General features: G+C 52.1%; 3 protein-coding genes across 5 annotated transcripts in view; all 3 read right to left on the bottom strand.

The window, feature by feature from the left end:
- The window catches only part of LOC106972985 (sialic acid-binding Ig-like lectin 10), a 49,635-nt gene that overhangs the window by 26,413 nt on the left and 5,206 nt on the right, over positions 1 to 18,016 (bottom strand). The window contains exon 10 of one of the 2 annotated variants that reach the window (XM_053210925.1): positions 14,026 to 14,833. The exons of the other annotated variant lie outside the window; for it this stretch is intronic. Coding sequence (XP_053066900.1) covers positions 14,657 to 14,833 — 177 coding nt within the window. The 3' untranslated portion in view covers positions 14,026 to 14,656. Of the gene's footprint in view, positions 1 to 14,025; positions 14,834 to 18,016 lie in introns of those variants that run through there. 2 annotated transcript variants of the gene reach the window in all.
- On the bottom strand, positions 518 to 4,316 carry LOC106973016 (sialic acid-binding Ig-like lectin 14). Its single transcript, XM_027037140.2, has 7 exons — positions 3,872 to 4,316; positions 3,409 to 3,792; positions 2,957 to 3,235; positions 2,708 to 2,755; positions 1,309 to 1,566; positions 1,078 to 1,213; positions 518 to 949 (listed from the first exon to the last, which is right to left on the bottom strand). Exons 1-7 carry the CDS (start codon positions 3,906 to 3,908, stop codon positions 907 to 909), a joined length of 1,185 nt encoding a protein of 394 aa, XP_026892941.1. The 5' UTR covers positions 3,909 to 4,316; the 3' UTR covers positions 518 to 906.
- Positions 7,715 to 14,011, bottom strand: LOC106989673 (sialic acid-binding Ig-like lectin 8). Of its 2 annotated transcripts, XM_027037175.2 has the most exons (4): positions 10,994 to 13,218; positions 10,532 to 10,810; positions 10,268 to 10,315; positions 7,715 to 7,837 (listed from the first exon to the last, which is right to left on the bottom strand). In XM_027037175.2, the coding sequence occupies exons 1-4, from the start codon at positions 11,433 to 11,435 to the stop codon at positions 7,746 to 7,748; spliced, it is 861 nt and encodes a 286-aa protein (XP_026892976.2). In that variant the 5' UTR covers positions 11,436 to 13,218; the 3' UTR covers positions 7,715 to 7,745. The 2 variants fall into 2 exon arrangements, with proteins under 2 accessions (XP_026892976.2, XP_053066951.1); XM_053210976.1 differs by lacking the exon at positions 7,715 to 7,837 and having other exon boundaries at positions 9,080 to 10,315; positions 10,994 to 14,011.

Raw genomic sequence — 18,016 nt, forward strand, 5'->3', positions numbered from 1 at the left:
GCCGAAGTATGGAAAGAGCCCAAATGTCCATCGATGGATGAACGGATAAAGAAGATGTGGTCTATATATACAATGGAGTATTACTCGGCAATCAAAAGGGATGAAATCTTGCCATTTGTAACTACGTGGATGGAACTGGAGGGTATTATGCTAAGCAAAATTAGTCAGTCATAGAAAGACAAATATCCTATGACTTCACTCATAGGAGGACTTTAAGAGACAAAACAGATGAACATAAGGGAAGGGAAGCAAAAGTAAGACAAAAGCAGAAAGGGAGACAAATCTTAGGAGACTCTTAGATACAGAGAACAATCTGAGGGTTGCTGGTGAGGTATTGGGTGGGGGTGGGAGTTAAATGGGCAAGGGACATTAAGGAGGGCACCTGTTGGGATGAGCACTGAGTGTTCTATGTGGGCGATGAATCGCTAAATTCTATTCCTGAAATTATTATTATGCTATATGTTAACCAATTTGGATTCAAAAAGAAGCAAGAAAAAAAAGAAAGGAAACATCGAAAAAGAGAGAAAAAAGATCTCTTTAACGTTCGCTGTTTTCAAAATAATAATATTATGAGATTTATAACAATATAGTGTGGGGTTGAGTTATGGGCTTATCCCAACCACATTAAGGTAGAAGCAAAATGTTACAAAGGGGCTACATAATTCCAATTAATAATAACAAAGATTTATCCATCCCCTCACTTGCCCTCTCCCGCCATTGGTGCAGAACCACCAGGGAGCTTCTCGGGCAGCGGAGGTGAAGAGACTGTAGTTCTGGAGAAGAGGCAGGGCCACGCCATCCAGCCCCGCCGGGCTCCACAAGAGCTGTGCCAGGGTGAATGTCGGGATCTGATAGTTGGGTGGATCTTCAGCCGTCAGGCATCGGCATCACGGCGAGGAAGGGGGCTCACTTACAACCTGCAGCCTGATCCTCTTTGGAGCCTCTGAACCTGGTGGAAAACACAGTTCCGAAATGAGAGACCAGTTCCGTGGAGGGTTTGCTCTGGAGAGGACAAGGAATGTGACGTCACCCGAGGGGTCACCCAAATCTGGGACGTCTTGAGAAAGGGCTTCTCACCTGGTGTAGTAGATGCAGGTGAGGCCATAGGTGAGAAGGAAGCCAGCCCCCATGAGGGCCCCTCTGAGCAGGGTGAGGACAAGAGGCCAGGTGTTCCACGGTTCCCCAGATAGCGGGGGGCAGGAACAGGAGATTCCTGGGGCAAGAGGGTGGGAGTGAATTTCCTTAAGTCCACACCTTGGTCCTGTCCACAGCCCCACCTCGGAATGCAGGTGTCCTGCGTGCACTCACCCTGCACAATTAGGTTCAGGGAGACGTGGTTGGAGCCCCACGGGTGCTGAGCTCGGCAGGTGAATTCTCCTCCATCCCCCAAGACCAGCCGGGGCAGCACTAAGACCCCGGGATCTGAAGGCTGGGAGGGGCTCAGGGTCAGGCTTCCCCGGGACCAGCTCAGCCTGGCGGGGAAGTGGCTGTCAGTGTCACAGACCAGGCGTAGGGACTGGCCCTCCTCAACTCGCAGAGAGGTGGCATTGCCCAGGGCCTCTGGGACTAGGGGACAGAGAGAGTCAGAAGGGCAGGACTGGGAGCCCCTTCTCTCCCTCTGTCCTTCCACAGACACGGGGGGTGGAATATAGTGTCTCACAGACAAGTGTTCCAAGCTAAGGCAAGTAAGAGTGAAGACCCATCAGGGGAAGTGAGGACAGGTACCCGGTGATCCCAGGACGGGCAGATGGACCTCTGAGCAAGAGTTGGCCATGTCTAGACCTGGCAGAGAACATCCCAGGACGTGGACTTTGGTGCGTGATACCGAGGAGGGGTGTGGACACAGGTAGGTCTGACCACTTGCAGGGAAGATTCGGAGGCTCACACACAGGTGATGCTCTCAGCCTTTCCTCTGAGGGCCACGGGGAGCCATGGGAGGGTTTGGAGCAGGGGAGGAACAGGGTCCGATCTGGGGCATGTAGAGATGCATTTGGGCCCAACTGCAGCGGGCAGGACAGGGAGGGGACAGAGACTGAACAGAGAAGGCTGGACCAGGGTGCAGGTGGTCTCACTGTGTCCAGGTAAGAGAGACAGAGGCCCGAGGCGGGGCTGCTGCTGTGGGGGTGGAGGAAGAGAGCCACTGTGACATTTTCAGGAAGTCCAGTTTGCAAAACTCACTGAGTCATGGGGAGTGTTGGGCGAGGCACAGAAATGTCTAAAGTGACTTCCAGGATATTGACTCAGGTAGTTCAGGAGGAAGGCCCTCCCACCAGTGGCAGGGGAGTGCACTCAGGACGATCGGGACGGGACAGAGATCTGTGAGGGTCTTCAGGGCAGACGTACGACTGGAAGCACCAGGGGACGGGCTTACCCACGGGGTCACGCAGGAAGCAGCCAGAGGCCCGGAGCCTGGCAACAGGAAGCTGTATTTAAGATGCCTTGTGGGACAGTGCAATGTCATGGTCACAGGAGAAGCGGAGAATCAGGAAAAGGGAATGATGGCAAGGAGGGGAGAGAGGTCAGGGGAGAGGAGGCAGCCGTGGTGACAGCACATGGTGGAATAGGACTCACAGTGATTCTAGAGAGTCTGGCCAGGGGGCGGGACCAGGGAGGGGATAAGGAGCCACGGGGTTTCATTCCATCAGACCCTTACAACATTCCCTTATCTGACCTCTGAGACATCAGTTGTGCCCCAGGTCTCTCCCACCTGTGCTATTTCCCCTGAAGATGCGGATGATCGGTTTCTGCGGAGCATCTGGAACAGGAACAAATAATTGGTCACCTGCAGTATTGTGAGGTGGTCATGAGCGGGGGCGGGGGGGGGGGTGCCGGGTATTCTCTCCATTTGAAACTGTGCTTCCAAGAATACTCCCCAAGTATCCCACCCAAGCCCTGCCTCCCCCACCCCCAGCACCCACTGTCCTCAGGGACCCTGGCGTCCTGGCCTGGCACTCACAGGACACGTTGAGCTGGATGGTCCTCTCTGTGCTAACGTTAGCTCCGGGGAATCTCACTCGACAGGTGAGGTCGGTGCCGTGGTCCTGGGGCCACGGGGTGAGGGTGAGCACCGAGGAGAAGTGTGTCCTGTGGCCCAGGGAGGTGAGGGCATCCCCGATCCAGGAGAAGGTCGGCGGCGTCCCCCTCTTACAGGCCCAGGGCACGCTACAGGTAATCTTCTTGGGCTGGCCAGATTCTAGGGGCCCCTGGATGTGGATGTCAGGTGTCCGTGTGAGAGCTGAGGGAGAAAGAGAGACAGAGACCCAGGCCCTGCGTGTGCCCCCAGAAGCAGCCTCTACACCAGGCCAGCCGTTTCCTCCCAGCCAGGATGGAAATCAGGGGGTCCCCTCCCGGGCCTGCCCTGGGGCCCTCAGGACCCATGCATGTCCTCTCCTTGACCCCACTCCTTACCTGTCACTCGCACAGAGAGCCGGTTCTGTAGGAAATTATATCTCACAGAAGGCCCTCTCTCCACCCTAAAGAAGTACGTCCCCGAGTCCCTTCTCCGTGCGTCTCTGATGTCCAGGGAGCAGTCGTAGTCCCGGGGGTTTCCAAGGAGGCGGAATCGACCCTGGGTCTCCTTCTGCACTTTTCGACCTGGGTTGTTTGTGGCCACTGGAGCATCCTGTGCTACATTGGCCCCTTCCCGGAACCAGTAGCCATGCACAGGGTAAGAGTCATTCCAACTATTCAGGGGATAGAGGAAATTGCAGGGCACAGAGACGCACAGACCCTCCTGCACCACCAGTGACTCCAGAACCTGCAGCCAGTATCTCCTCTCCTGAGCCCGGGACCCTGCAGGGAATCGAGGGTCAGTAGCGGCCCCGCCCTCGATTCCCAGAGTAGCCCGGCCCTCTCCCCTCCGCCCACTCACCTGCCCACAACAGGGGCAGCAGCAGAGGCCACAACATCTTAGAGACAGATGTCTGGGCTTCCTGTGGGTGAGGAAGGGAAGGCAGAGGGAGGCTGAGGGGGGCCCACGGGAAGCTGGGGAGGAGCACGAGGCCTCACGATTTTGCAAAAGGGGAACTGCGGCTGCGGAGCTCACCTCCCATCTGCAAGGTGCTGCTGACCCCCCGCACTCTCTCCTGGAGACCCCCACAGGAGAGACCAGGAGCAGAACGCTGTGTCCTGCCCCCCATCTCCACTCTTCCCTCCACCAACGGGGCCTGGACCAGGACCTCTGAGAGCATGTGAGGCATGGGACACGGTGAGTCTCCTAAGATCTTCCCATCTGAGGTGCTTGTCTGAGCAGTGCTGTCTACACCAGGGAGCTAGTCAACTGCTGTCTACACCTGGAGGGTCAGCGCCTCATCCAGACCCTCGAGTGGTCGGTCCTGCAAGGTGGAGGACTCTTGAGGTCTGTGAACATCCGGGGTAGAAGGAAAGAAGGGATGCTGGGTGAAGTGAAGGCAGGAACCATTCATTCATTCATCCATTCCCCAAATGCTTAGTGAACATCTGTGTTGGGGGAGCTGGAAACACGACAGATGAGCCTGACCAGGTCAATCCGGTGACAGGGTCCCCACCCGTACCACTTCCTCCCTAGACGACGGTGCTGTCCCCGTGGGGTGCAGAGCTGCAGGCATCTGTGACTTTGCTATGTGTCCTGGTGGCCTACTGGTTATTTTCTAAAAATCCAAGGGCAGGATTATTTTGGACTTGCGGTAAACAGGAACAACTCTTTTCAAGTTGCAGAACTTAAAGCGGTTCCCGTTAAGGAACCACCCCCCATTTCCCCCTCCCCCCAGCCCCGGAAACCACTGTTGTACTTCCTGTCTCCAGGAATTTGACTACTTTAGAGACCTCATATAAGTGGAATCATTTCAATCGGCCATAACGTCCTCAGGGTTCATCTGTGTGGCGGCATGTGTCAGAATTTCTGCCCTTTTTAAGGCTGAATAATATTCCATGATGGGTTAGAACACATTTCGTCTATCTGTTCAGCTGTTGAGGGACACTTGGGCTGCTTTTTACCTGGCTATCGTGAATAATACTGCTACGAACATGGGTGTGTAAATATCTCTTGGCCCCTGCTCTCGATCCTGCATATGCACCCAGAGGTGGGGCCACTGGATCATATGGTAATTCTAATACTAATTACACACACACACACACACACACACACACACACACACACAGGGGAGGGGGAGGGGCAGATAGAGAAGGAGAGAGAGAGAGAGAGAGAATCCCAGGCAGGCTCTGCATTGTCAGCGTGGAGTCTGATGCAGAGCTCGATCCCACAAGGGTGAGATCATGACCTGAGCCAAAATCAAGAGTCAGACACTCGACTGACTGAATGAGCCCACCCCGGTGCCCCCGTGTTTAACTCTTGAAGGAAAGTCCAAAGAGTTTTCCACAAGGCTGCACCATTTTTCATTCCTGCAAGCCATGTCATGGGTTCCCATGTGTCCACATCCTTGCCAATACTGGTTTCCTTCTTTCTTCTTTTAAGTAGAACATCTGTCCTAACAGATGTGGTTTAGACTTGCATCTCGCTAGTGACTAATGATGTTGATTATTTTTTTCATGTGCTCCTTGGGGGTTTGTGTATCTTCTTTGCCGAAGTGTCTATTCAAGTCCTTTGAAAAATTTTTTAACGTGTATTTATTTTTGAGAGACAGAGACAGAGTGTGAGTGGATGAGGGGCAGAGAAAGAGGGGGAGACACAAAATCAGAAACAGGCTCCAGGCTCTGAGCTGTCAGCACAGAGCCCAAGGTGGGGCTTGAACTGGGGATGAGCAAGAGCATGACCTTAGCTGGAGTCGGATGCTCAACCGACTGAGCCCCCCAGGCGCCCCGACTCAAGTCCTTTGGATGACAGAGATTTTGAAGTTGTGTTCATGGTTGTACCCTGGCACCCATGAAAATGCTGGCACGTAGCAGGTGTTCCACGATACTTCCGGACGAGTCTATGAGTGGGGCTCCTTGGTTAAGCCTCCAACTCTTGATCTTGGCTCGGGTCGTGATCTCACAGTTGGTGAGTTCGAGCCCCGCATCGGGTTCTGCGCTGATGGCGTGGAGCCTGCTTGGGATTCTGTCTTTCCTTCTCTCTGCCCTCCCCTGCTTGTGCTCTCTCCCTCTGTCTCTCAAAATAAATAAGTAAATGAACTTTAAAAAAAAAAGAAACAAATATTTTTAAAAAATAAGTCTATGAGTAAATGACTGGCTATCACTCTTCCACTCAAAACCATACAACCACACATATGGACACAGGTGCGCACATATGCACACACACACACACACACACACACACAGGTGAGTGGCATTTAAGACTGATCCTGAAGGTAATTAGGACTTGGAGAGGCAGGAATGGGGAGGGAACGGCATTTCAGGAGAAGGAACAGCATAGGCAAAGTCTCAGAGTCAGGAAAACCCTAACCCAGCTGGGTGTGGAGACGTAAGATGCAGGGAGAAGTAGGGACCTGGGTGGAGAGTTCAGTGGGAAAGAGACCACGTCAGGTCTTCAAATCTAGCCTGTTTGCCCCTCAGTTTGGACTGTGGAGAGGAATCCTAGGTCTTCATACTGTGGAGAAAGTGGATGATAATGGTGTCCTGAGACTCAGTGTTGAGGACGGAGGGGGAGGCAAGAGACAGGTGCATTAGAGGCCCGGGGAAAAGAGGAGGCCGCAGGAACAAGCAGGGTCAGGATGGGGAGGAGACGGGAGCTAGGATGAGCTTAGAGGGAGGATGGACAAGACCAGGTGATGTAGTGGACCAGGCAGAACAGAGGGAGGTCACGGTGGAGAACCACACCCCCGGTTCTGGCCTTAGAGATGAGACCATGCCAGCCATGTGAGGGAATCCCCGCAGAGAAGAAGGTTCAAGAGGAACGTGGCAGCTCAACCTCGGCCGTGCTGAGTGAAGCAATCCTGGGGCCATCCTGGAGGAGGTGATGGTGGGATGTTGGGTGGTGAGCTGCCCACGTCACTCACCTGAGGGATTAACTGGGGGTGGTGTTGGCCTCCTCCACACCCCCTGCAGGCCTAGCTTCTCCTTCCTGACGAATCTCAGTCTGAGAGAAGACACCGGGGCCTTTCGGTCTGGTCCTGGGAATGCAGGGCCAACTGATTCACTCCGGTTCCCAGTTAAGGGGCTGGAGGGCAGACGAGGTGGGAGAGTGCAGGTCTGGCCCCGTAGACGGCTATGAGCACAGCAGGCGCAGCCCGTCCTGTTCTGGACGCTGTGGAATCCTCACACCTGGTCAGCCTCCCCCTGCCCTGCCCTCTGACCTGTTCAGTCCCTCCTGCGCCGGTTCTGGGACTCGGCCACAATCCCCACCCTCCTCAGGCCTCCCCTCCCCCTGGGGCAGTGCTCACACGAGGACGATGAGGCGAAGGACGATGGATTCGTGGATTCATGAGCTTGACTGCTACACTGTGTCCTCTGCTCCCGGCTGGTCTCTGGACATCGGTCCCCCAGGCCCCCCTGCGTCACTGCTGTGGCACCCCATGTTCCTGAGCCGCACACTACCCCGTGCCCTAGCCTTCCGGCAGCTGGACGGCGGGCTCTGGGGCTGCCTGCTCGGGGACCAGTGAGCCAAATGGCATTGAGGGATTAGGGTCCACTGTGCAGCCCCTGGACACTCACCCTGCAGAGAGAGGCTCAGGGAGGCGTGCTGGGAGCCCACCGCACTCCGAGCTCAGCAGGTGTATTCCTCTTCATCTCTCTCCTGTGTCCGAGGCAGCGCCAGCACCCCAGGGTTCCAGGGCTTTGAGGAGCACAGGGTCAGCTCCCCGGGGCCCAGCTCAGCCTGACTGGGGGGGGGGTTGCTGTTGACACAGACCAGGTGCAGGGACTGGTCCTCCAGGACTGAAAGAGATGAGCCATTCTCCAAGGGCTGTGGTGGCGGAGAAAAAGAGACTGAGGGTCAGAATCACAAAGAAATTGATACAGGTGGACACCAGCAGAGAGGGGCAGACTCAGACACACAGACATGGACTGAGATCGAGACTCTGGGCGTCTCCCTTTGGGAGAGGGACCCAGGGAGAGGCACTGAGCATAAGCCCAGAGGCTGCTCAGGCCCTTTCTTTCTCTGCACTTTATCTCTGACATAGCTTTATCTCTGCCCTGATGGACTCTGTCTGGCCGGATTCAGGCCCCAGGAAGCACAAACAGAGGGTCCTGGGCCTTCAGGACACCCGTGCACGTGGTCATTCCTGCCCTAAATGCCGCGTCCTTCCATCAGGACCCACACTGACCCAGCAAACTCTGTCCTTTCTTCGGATTTCCACTTCTGTTTACTGACTTAACAAGTCATCTCCAAGGGGACTTAGTCTTACATTTTTTTTTTTTTACATTTATTTAGTTTTGAGAGACAGAGAGAGACAGAGCACGAGGCGGGGGGAGGGGCAGCGAGAGAGAGGGAGACACAGAATCTGAAGCGGGCTCCAGGCTCTGAGCTGTCAGCACTGAGCCCGACGCGAGGCTTGAACTCACGAACCGTACCCCAAGGGGTACCCCAAGGGGTCTTACTCGTAGAAACTCATGGTCTGGTGGGGAACAAGGACCCAGGAACAGGAGCTCCCAACACCACCTGACTCATGTTGAGGTGGTGGGGACACTGGGCTGGGCAGCCTTGGAGCTGGCAATGTAAATGAGACTGGCAGATCCAGGAGGGCCTCCTGGAGGAGGCAGCTTCTGAAGTCAAGTGTGAGAGGCAAGCAGGGGCGGCAAAATGATGACAGGGCTGGGAAGGGCACGGCAAGAAGGAGGAACAGAGAGTGCAAAGACAACCAAGGACAGAACACGTCCAAAGAACATCTAAGAGGACCTACCGAATCGGCGCTAAGGAGTGTAGGATAGAAGAAGGCCTTCAGAGAGGACACCACAGGAGGAAAGGCAGACAGTTTATTTTTACAAACTCAAAGTGGTGTGTGTGGGGGTGGCACCTGGGCGGCTCAGTTGGTTAAGCCACTGACTTGGGTTCAGGTCATGATCTCGAAGTTTGTGCGTTCGAGCCCCACATCTGGCTCTGAGCTGACAGCTCGGAGCCTGCTTGGGATTCTCTCCCTCTCCCTCTCTGTCTGCCCCTCCCTGCCCCCCCTAATAAATAAATAAACATTTTAAAAAGGTACAAACTGGGGTGCCTGGGTGGCTCAGTCGGTTAAGCGTCCGACTTCGGCTCAGGTCATGATCTCACAGCTCGTGAGTTTGAGCCCTGCATCAGGCTCTGTGCTGACAGCTCACAGCCCGGAGCCTGCTTCGGATTCTGTGTCTCCCTCTCTCTCGGCCCCTCCACTACTTGCATTCTGTCTCTCTTTTTCTCTCAAAAATAAACAACCATTAAACGTTTTTTTAAAAATAACATAAAACAAACATTAAAGGTTTTTTATAAAGGTAAAAACTTCCAGTTATAAAATAAATAAATCCTGGGGATGTAATGTACAACAAGGTGATTATAGTTAACAATACCGCATTGCATATTAGAAAGCTGCCGAGAGAATAAATCTTGAAGCCCTCAAAACAAGAAAAGAAAATTGTAACTATGGACGATGATGTTCCCAGTTTTACCAAGGTGATCATTTTGCAACATATACAAATATCCAATCGTGACGTTACACACCTGAAACTAATAAGTTGTTATATGTCAAGTTGTTATGCCTCAATAAGAAAAAAATTGAACACGTGACCCAGCTACTTAACTTTCAGGAATTTATCCCAAAGGCATAGACACACACCTGAGAAAGTGGGTAAGAGTACGAGATTATCCATTGCAGCGTTTCCGTTAATAGAATAAAACGAACGCCGTGATGTCCCGTTAGTGGAAGGCGCACGCAGAAGCAGAACCCGCCCACGTGAAGGAACAGTGCGCAGTCACAGAGCAGAAGGAGGACAGTCTGTGCTACTGACGGCAAAGGGCCCCTTAGATCCTTAGCAAACACACTGAGGCTCAGAGCAACCTCTGGACACGAGACACTTTCCGGGAGGGAACTGGACATCTGAGGCCGACTTTGCCGGGCGTTATGAATACGTGTCCGTGTGAAGAGATTAGCTGTTCAAAAGCACTCAGATAAACGGTTGGTAGGAAGATAAAAGGTGAGGGCGTCCGGAGGAGCACGATAAGGGGCAGTTCTGCCAGGTGAGTGTCGCCCTGTGCTTGCTCTCCTGATAACAAGGGGGAGGGCAGAAGTGGGGGAGGGAGGGGCCGAAGGGGACAGCTGCTCACAGGGCCATGGGGGCCGGGGAGGGGGAGGGCCCCTGGGGGACCCACAAGAGGGACCCGGCCCTGCCCTTGCTCCCTGCACCCTAGGAGGAGCCCCTATCCTACCTGTGCCGTTTTCTTGGAAGACAGTGACGGTCAAGTTCCACGGAGAATCTGGGACAGAAAGACATGGCAGATTGGCGTCAACGGAGAGGGCTGGTGGACATTGGCCCCACGGGAGCTGCAGAAATGGAAGAGGGTGGAGATCCTCCTGACCCCCTCCCAGCCCACATTCCAGGACCCGACACCCAAGGTCCCAGGCCCTGACCCCCCCAGCCAACTGCCCTCAGGACCCCATCAGGGATCCGGTGGCCCTGGCCCGGTTCTCACAGGACACGTTGAGGTGAATGGTCCTCATTGTGGTCACTCCGGTCCCAGGCAAGGTCACCTGACAGGTGAGGTCGGTGCCGTGGTCCTGGAGCCGTGGGGTGAGGGTGAGCACAGAGGAGAGGTGGGTCTTGGGGCCCAGGGCGGTGAGGGCTGCTGATGTCCAGGAGAAGATGGGGGGCGTGCCCCACGCACAGGCCCAGGGCACAGAGCAGGTCAGGTTACTGGGGCGTCCAGACTCCAGGGTCCCCGAGATAAGGATGTCAGGTGTCTGGGTCAGGGCTGGGGGGAGATGGGGAGACACGGGGATCAGGAGGAGGGTCTGAGGTGCAGCCTTGAGAGAAGCCTCAAGCTTTGGTCCAGCCCCTGCCTCTGAGCCCCAACATGCATTACCCCCAGCCCCTCCCGGGTTGTCCTGGGACCCCCAACCTTCCCCTGTGGCCTCTCCCACAATCTGCTCCTTACCTGTCACACGCACGGAGAGCTGGTCCCGTGTGTAAGTATATCTCACAGAAGGCCCTCTCTCCACCCTAAAGACGTATGTCCCCGAGTCCCCTCTCCGTACATCTCTGATGTCCAGGGAGCAGTCGTAGTCCTGGGGGTTTCCGAGGAGGCGGAATCGGCCCTGGGACTCCTGCCACACTTTTCCATCTGGGTTGTTTGTGGCCACTAGAACATCCTGTTGTACACCGGCCCCTTTCCGGAACCAGTAGCTGAGAGCTGGGGTAGACTCAGACCAGCCTTCCCGGGGATAGAAGCATCTGCAGGGCACTCGCACACACAGGCCCTCCTGCCCCTTTGCGTCCTGCACTTGCAGCCAGTAATCCCCCTGTGGCCCCCTCCCGGCCCCCCTCTGGCCCTCGGCCCCCTCCGTCCCCCAGAGCAGGACCAACAGCATCAGAAGCATGTCTGAGCTTGGAGGTGCCAGGTCCCCGGGTAGCCTGTTTCTCCGGGTCTGTCTCTCAGAAGCTAAGAGCTGCAAGATTGAGAGGAGGCCCCGACAGGAAGGTGACAGTGATGTCAGAACAGTGGCCCTCGTCAGAGAAGGAACCTCGCACGCAGACGCTGTCAGGGCCGGGACAGCCCTTGGGAATCAGCCATCCACCATCGCATCTCCACTGCTGGGGACCCTGGGCCTAAAGGCCAGAGAGGGTGAGAGCCTCGCCCAAATTCACACCCTGTGCAGGGCTCGAGCCCCATCTCCCGCCTTCCTGCCAATGCCCCTCCCTTCTGGGGTCATTTTTTTGCAAAGTGAAAAAGGGTTCCTTCCTTTGGGCCAGACCACCTGAATCACAGGCCGTACATGTCTGTGGAAGTCAGTGTTGCCGGTGGGGCGGGGGGGGTGGGGTGGACATCAGGACCTGGGAGATGGGGGAGGCTAGAAGGGGGTGTGAGGAGGCCCACTGTCCTCCCTCCCTCGGAATCCACGTAGTGGGCATCCCTTCCCTGCTCACGAGGTCACACACTAGCCCCGGGCACGGCCTCAAGAGTCACTGTAAAACAGTAAGTGTCCAGCACCTGGAGCTCTCTGTGACAAGTAACTGTAATTCTGTGATTATATGTGCTTTGTGTGTTTCAAAATTCCATTTGTAGATGCCTACATATTACACTTGTATATTTGGGGTGTGTGTGAATTAAGCCTTTGATCTTTATGAAGTGCCCATTGTTTTTAATGTTTGTTTGTTTATTTATTTATTTATTAATGTTTATTTATTTTTGAGACAGAGAGAGACAGAGCATGAACGGGGGAGGGTCAGAGAGAGAGGGAGACACAGAATCTGAAGCAGGCTCCAGGCTCTGAGCTGTCAGCACAGAGCCCGACGCGGGGCTCGAACTCACGGACCGTGAGATCATGACCTGAGCTGAAGTCAGACGCTCAACCGACTGAGCCACCCAGGCGCCCCGAATGTTTATTTATTTTTGAGAGAGAGGGTGCCCGCACGAGAGGGGGAGGGGCAGAGAGAGAGGTGGGCAGAGGATCTGAAGCAGGCTGGAACTCACGAACCTTGAGATCATGACCTGAGCACAAGTAGGACGCTAAACTGACTGAGCCACGCAGGCGCCCTACAAAGTGCCCATTCTTAATGCCTTTTGCCTCAAAGACTCATTCATCTGCTTTTAGGACACCAACACTAGCTTTCTTTTGTTTAGTGCTTGCATGGTGCATGGTATCTCTTTCGATATCTTGTCATTTCAACCTTTCTGAATCTTTCCATTTTATTTTTTTAAGCCTATATATTTGAGAGGAAGAGAGAGAGAGAGAGATACCATGCAGGGCGGGGCAGGGAGAGAGGGAGAGAGAATCCCAAGCGGGCTCTGCCCTGTCAGCACAGAGCCTGATACGGGGCTTGAATTCATGAACCGTGAGATCACAACCTAAGTCAATTTTGGAAGCTTAACCAACTGGGCCATCTAGGTACCCCTACATTTTATTTTATTTTATTTTATTTTATTTTATTTTATTTTATTTTATTTTATTTTTATAATTTTTTAACATTTATTCATTTTTGAGAGACAGAGAGAGATAGACCATGAGCAGGGGAGGGGCACAGAGAGAGGGAGACACAGAATCCAAAGCAGGCTCCAGGCTCCGAGCTGTCAGCACAGAGCCTGATGCAGGACTCGAACTCACAGACTGTGAGATCATGACCTGAGCTGAAGTCAGATGCCCAACTGACTGAGCCACCCAGGCGCCCCTACATTTTATTTTTTTTTAATTAATTTTTATTTTATTTGAGAGAGAGGGGATGCACAAGCAGGGGAGAGGGGCAGAGAGAGACAGAGAGAGAGAGAGAGAGAAAATCCCAAGTAGACTCCAGTGCAGAGCCCGACATGGGGCTCGAACTGATGAAACTGTGAGATCATGACCTGAACCGAAATAAGAGTTGGACGCTCAACTGACTGAGCCACCCAGGCGCCCCTGAATCCTTACATTTTAGTTGTGTTTCTCTAAACATGGGGAGGCAGTCTTTCATTAACTTATGTTGCCTTGCATTCTCCAAACACATAGGGAGAAGTCCACTCTCTTCTGAAGGAGATGGGGGGGGGGTGGAAATTTGACCGGCCAGGACACACCACTTACTGTCCAGTGGGAAGCTGGACAAGACACCAGGACACTAGGAAACTAGAAGGAATTGGCAGAAGGGATACGACCAGGACTCTCAAGGTGACTACAGGAGTAGGGTCTTTAAAGGGACAATTTCAGATAAAATGAGGTCGCTAGGGTGGGCCCTAATCCAGTATATCTGGCGTCCTTATAAGAAGAAGAAATTGGGGAGCCTGGGTGGCTCAGTCGGTTAAGCGTCCGACTTCGGCTCAGGTCATGATCTCATGGCTTGTGAGTTCGGGCCCCGCGTCAGGCTCTGTGCTGATGGCTCGGAGCCTGGAGCCTGTTTCGGATTCTGCGTCTCCCTCTCTCTGCCCCTCCCCTGTTCACACTCTGTCTCTGTCTCTCCCAAAAATAAATAAACATTAAAAAAAATTTTTTTTTAAAAGATGCTTTTCAATGTTTTTTTTTTTTAATTCTTTTTTATTTTTGGGACAGAGAGAGACAGAGCATGAACGGGGGAGGGGCAGAGAGAGAGGGAGACACAGAATCGGAAACAGGCTCCAGGCTCCGAGCCATCAGCCCAGAGCCCGACGCGGGGCTCGAACCCACGGACCGCGAGATCGTGACCTGGCTGAAGTCGGACGCTTAACCAACTGCGCCACCCAGGCGCCCCCAAAAAAATTTTTTTTAAGAAGAAGAAATTGAGGGGCACCTGGGTGGCTCAGTTGGTTGAGCCTCCAACTTCAGCTCCGGTCATGATCTCATGGTTCATGAGTTGGAGCCCTGCACTGGGCTCTGTGCTATCAGCAGAACCTGCTTCGAATCCTCTGTCCTTCTCTCTCTCTCTCTCTCCCGCTCCCCTGCTTGCACTCTCTCTCTCTCAAAAAAAAAAAAAAAAACACATTAAAAAATGTTTAAAAAAATAAAAAGAAGAAGAAGAAATTGAGACACGGACACACAGAGGGAAGACCAGGTAAGTTCACAGGGAGAAGACAGCCATCTACAAGCCAAGGAGAGAGACCTCTGCTGACACGTGATCTCAGACTTCCAGGCTCCAGAACTAGGAGACAAACAATTCCTCACTTGTATGTCTTGATCTCTGAGTACTCGGTGTTGATGCCTTCCTGTTCCCGAGGCTTCAGCTTGGGAAATCGGAGGAAAGCATAGTGGAGTTCCTGTTCTCCTGAAACGGGGCTAGTCCCAGCAGGAGCTGGGGGGTCTGCAGGGATGTCTGTCCAGACCTGGTGCCGATGCGCCTGAGTGGAAGGAAGAGGAGGAATTTGGAGCCAGTCAGCAGGGTCTGGGAGAAAGCAGCCAAGGGCCAGAAGGGGACGGGCCCTGATGGAATTTTTATCATTCACCCATTCATTTATTTTTGAATATTTAATAATTAAGGTTGGCCAGCCCTTAGTCAGTGTTTATCTTAACTGCATTACGTTTTTAAATTTTTTTTGTTTTTTTTTTTAATGTATTTATTTTTGAGGGAATGAGAGCAGGGGAGGGGCAGAGACAGAAGGGAACAGTGGACTCCACACTGACAGCAGAGAGCCCAGTGAGGGGCTTGAACCCATGACCTGTGAGACCACAACCTGAACCAAAGTCAAAGTCAGGTGCTTAACCAACTGGGCCACCCAGGTGCCCCTACATTTTTTTTTAAAGGCTGGGAGAAGATATTATTATCACATTCATCACACAAATAGTAAAACCAAGGCTAAGAGAGATTATATACATACATTGTCCTAAAGACACCTATCTAGGGGCGCCTGGGTGGTTCAGTCGGTTAAGCGGCCGACTTCCGCTCAGGTCATGATCTCGCGGTCCGTGAGTTCGAGCCCCGCGTCGGGCTCTGTGCTAACAGCTCAAAACCTGGAGCCTGTTTCAGATTCTGTGTCTCCCTCTCTCTCTGACCCTCCCCCGTTCATGTTCTATCTCTCTCTGTCTCAAAAATAAATAAAACGTTAAAAAAAAATTTAAAAAAAAAGAAAAAAAAAAGAGAAAGACACCTATCTATATAAATGCACCACTGGGGCTCCTGGGTGGCTCAGTCAGTTAATTAAGCATCAGATCTTGATTTGGGCTCAGGTCATGATCTCAGGGTCGTGAGATGGAACCCAGCGTCAGCAGGCTTTGTGCTCAGCACAGAGCCTGCTTAAGATTCTTTCCCTCCCTCTCTCTCTCTGCCCTTCCCCTGATCACTCTCTCAAAATAAAGTAAAATTAAATTAAATTAAATTAAATTAAATTAAAATAAAATAAAATAAAATAAAATAAAATAAAATAAAATAAAATAAAGGCACCACTGAGCCAGGACTCAAAACCAATTCTTTCCAATGATAGTACCGTCCTTTGTCCAGCCAGTGTGTGAGGTGCAGTGCGTGGGGTGACAAAGAAAGCAGATAACACTTCCTGGTACCACACAGCTTATGGTTTCCTAGGAGAGGCAATTACTAAACAAATAGAAAACAAATACGTTCCAAGTTCTACATCTGGGTTAGGAGACATTTAGAAATATGAAGCAAGGCAGGGATGACATATCCCGTTTCTGGACAAGCTCTAGAAGACGGCGCAGAGGTCAGTTCCCACAGTCAAGATGGCAACCAGACACCCTCGCCCACACCTGCTCCCTGCCCGTGACACCCCCAGGCGACAGCAGCAAGAAACAAGTTCTCACAGGGGCGCCTGGGTTACTCAGTCGGTTGGGCGTCCAGCTCTTGGTTTTGGCTCAGGTCATGATCTCGAAGTTCGTGAGTTCGAGCCTTGCATCTGGCTCCTCGCTGACAGTGCAGAGGCTGCTTGGGATTCACTCTCTCCCTCCCTCTATGCTCTTCCCCCACTTGCAAGCTTTAGCTCTCTTTCTCTCTCAAAAATAAATAAATAAGCTTAAGAAAAAAGAAAAAAGAAACAAGCCCTCACACAGGCGCTGAGAGAGGCAAAACGAGAAATAATTCTCGGATTAAGAGGAAACTGTTGGGCATTTCTCTGGTCTCTGGGGACACAAGCGGGAATAAAACAATAGCTACAAAACAAACCGCTCTTAGGACTTACTCGCTAGAGGAGGTAACGACTCTGACTGTAGTAATGAACGCGGTGCTTACCCCGTGCCAGCTAGTGTTCTAGACACTTCTTGTAACTACCCTCTATACTCTTAACATTCCCATGTCACCAAAAATAAACGGAGGTGTGTGCCACTTGCCCAAGGTCACCCAGTTTGTCCGTAGGGAAAGATGGGATTTGAAGGCAGGAGTCCGGCTCCGGAGTCCATGCTTTGAACCACTATACTGTACTGACCACAAGAGACGTTCGCTTAAAGGAAAAAAAATTGAGAATTTGAAGGTAAAGAAATGGAAGATATATGTCGTGATTCACGACAAGATGGGGATTTAGTTCATGTTAAGGGTTCCGTTCCCCAAGATCCACCAAGGAGAAACAAGACAGGGAATTACGTAAATTAAGCTTTTAAAATGATATGGGGGGGGGGCGCACCTGGGTGGCTCAGTCAGTTAAGCGTCCAACTCTTGGTTTCGGCTCAGGTCAGGATCTCACAGTTCATGGGATCGAGCCCCATGTTGGGCTCTGTGCTGACAGCATGGAGCTTGCTTGGGATTCTCTCTCTCCCCCCCCTCTCTCTGCCCCTCCCCTGCTTGTGCTCTCCCTCCCTTTAGAAGTAAATAAATAAACTTAAAAAAAAGATTTTGTGTGTACTTGTTCTACCAGTTACGGAAAGAAGAGTTTGAAATAATCAGCTACGATTGCCAGTATGTCTATTTTTCCTTGCTGTTCTGTCAGTTTTCAAATATACTTATTCTGATCAATGGTGCTCTGTTATGGAAGGAATACATGTTTAGGATTTTTGTGTCTTTTCATGAAGTGATAGAAACCAGATAAATTAGTAAATATTGCATGATTCCTTTTTTTGTTTTTAGTTTTTTTTTTTTAATGTTTATTCACTATTGAGAGACAGAGAGGGAGCATGAGCAGGGGAGGGGCAGAGAGAGGAAGACACAGAATCCGAAACAGGCTCCAGGTTCCAAGCTGTTAGCACAGAGCCTGACACGGGGCTAGAACTCACAAACTGCAAGATCATGACCTGAGCCGAAGTCGGACACATAACTGACTGAGCCACCCACGTGCCCCTGCATGATTCCTTTTATATAAAGTCCCAGAGGGACAAAAGTAATCCACAATGATAAAAATCAGTGATTTCTGGAAAGGTTGAACTGACTGGGCAGGGGAACAAAGGAATTTAGGGACATGATGGAAATGTTCTACATCTTTTTTTTTTTTTAATGGTTTATTTCTTTTAAGTTTATTTATTTATTTTGAGAGAGAGCTAGAGAGAGAGCAGGGGAGGGGCAGAAAAAGAGAGAGTCAGAGAATCCCAAGCAGCTGATAGCACGGGGCTCGGACCCATGGGGCTCGAACCCATGAACTGTGAGATCA

Source organism: Acinonyx jubatus, chromosome E2 (genome assembly GCF_027475565.1).
Source record: "Acinonyx jubatus isolate Ajub_Pintada_27869175 chromosome E2, VMU_Ajub_asm_v1.0, whole genome shotgun sequence".
In the NCBI taxonomy this organism is placed as follows: Eukaryota; Metazoa; Chordata; class Mammalia; order Carnivora; family Felidae; genus Acinonyx; species Acinonyx jubatus.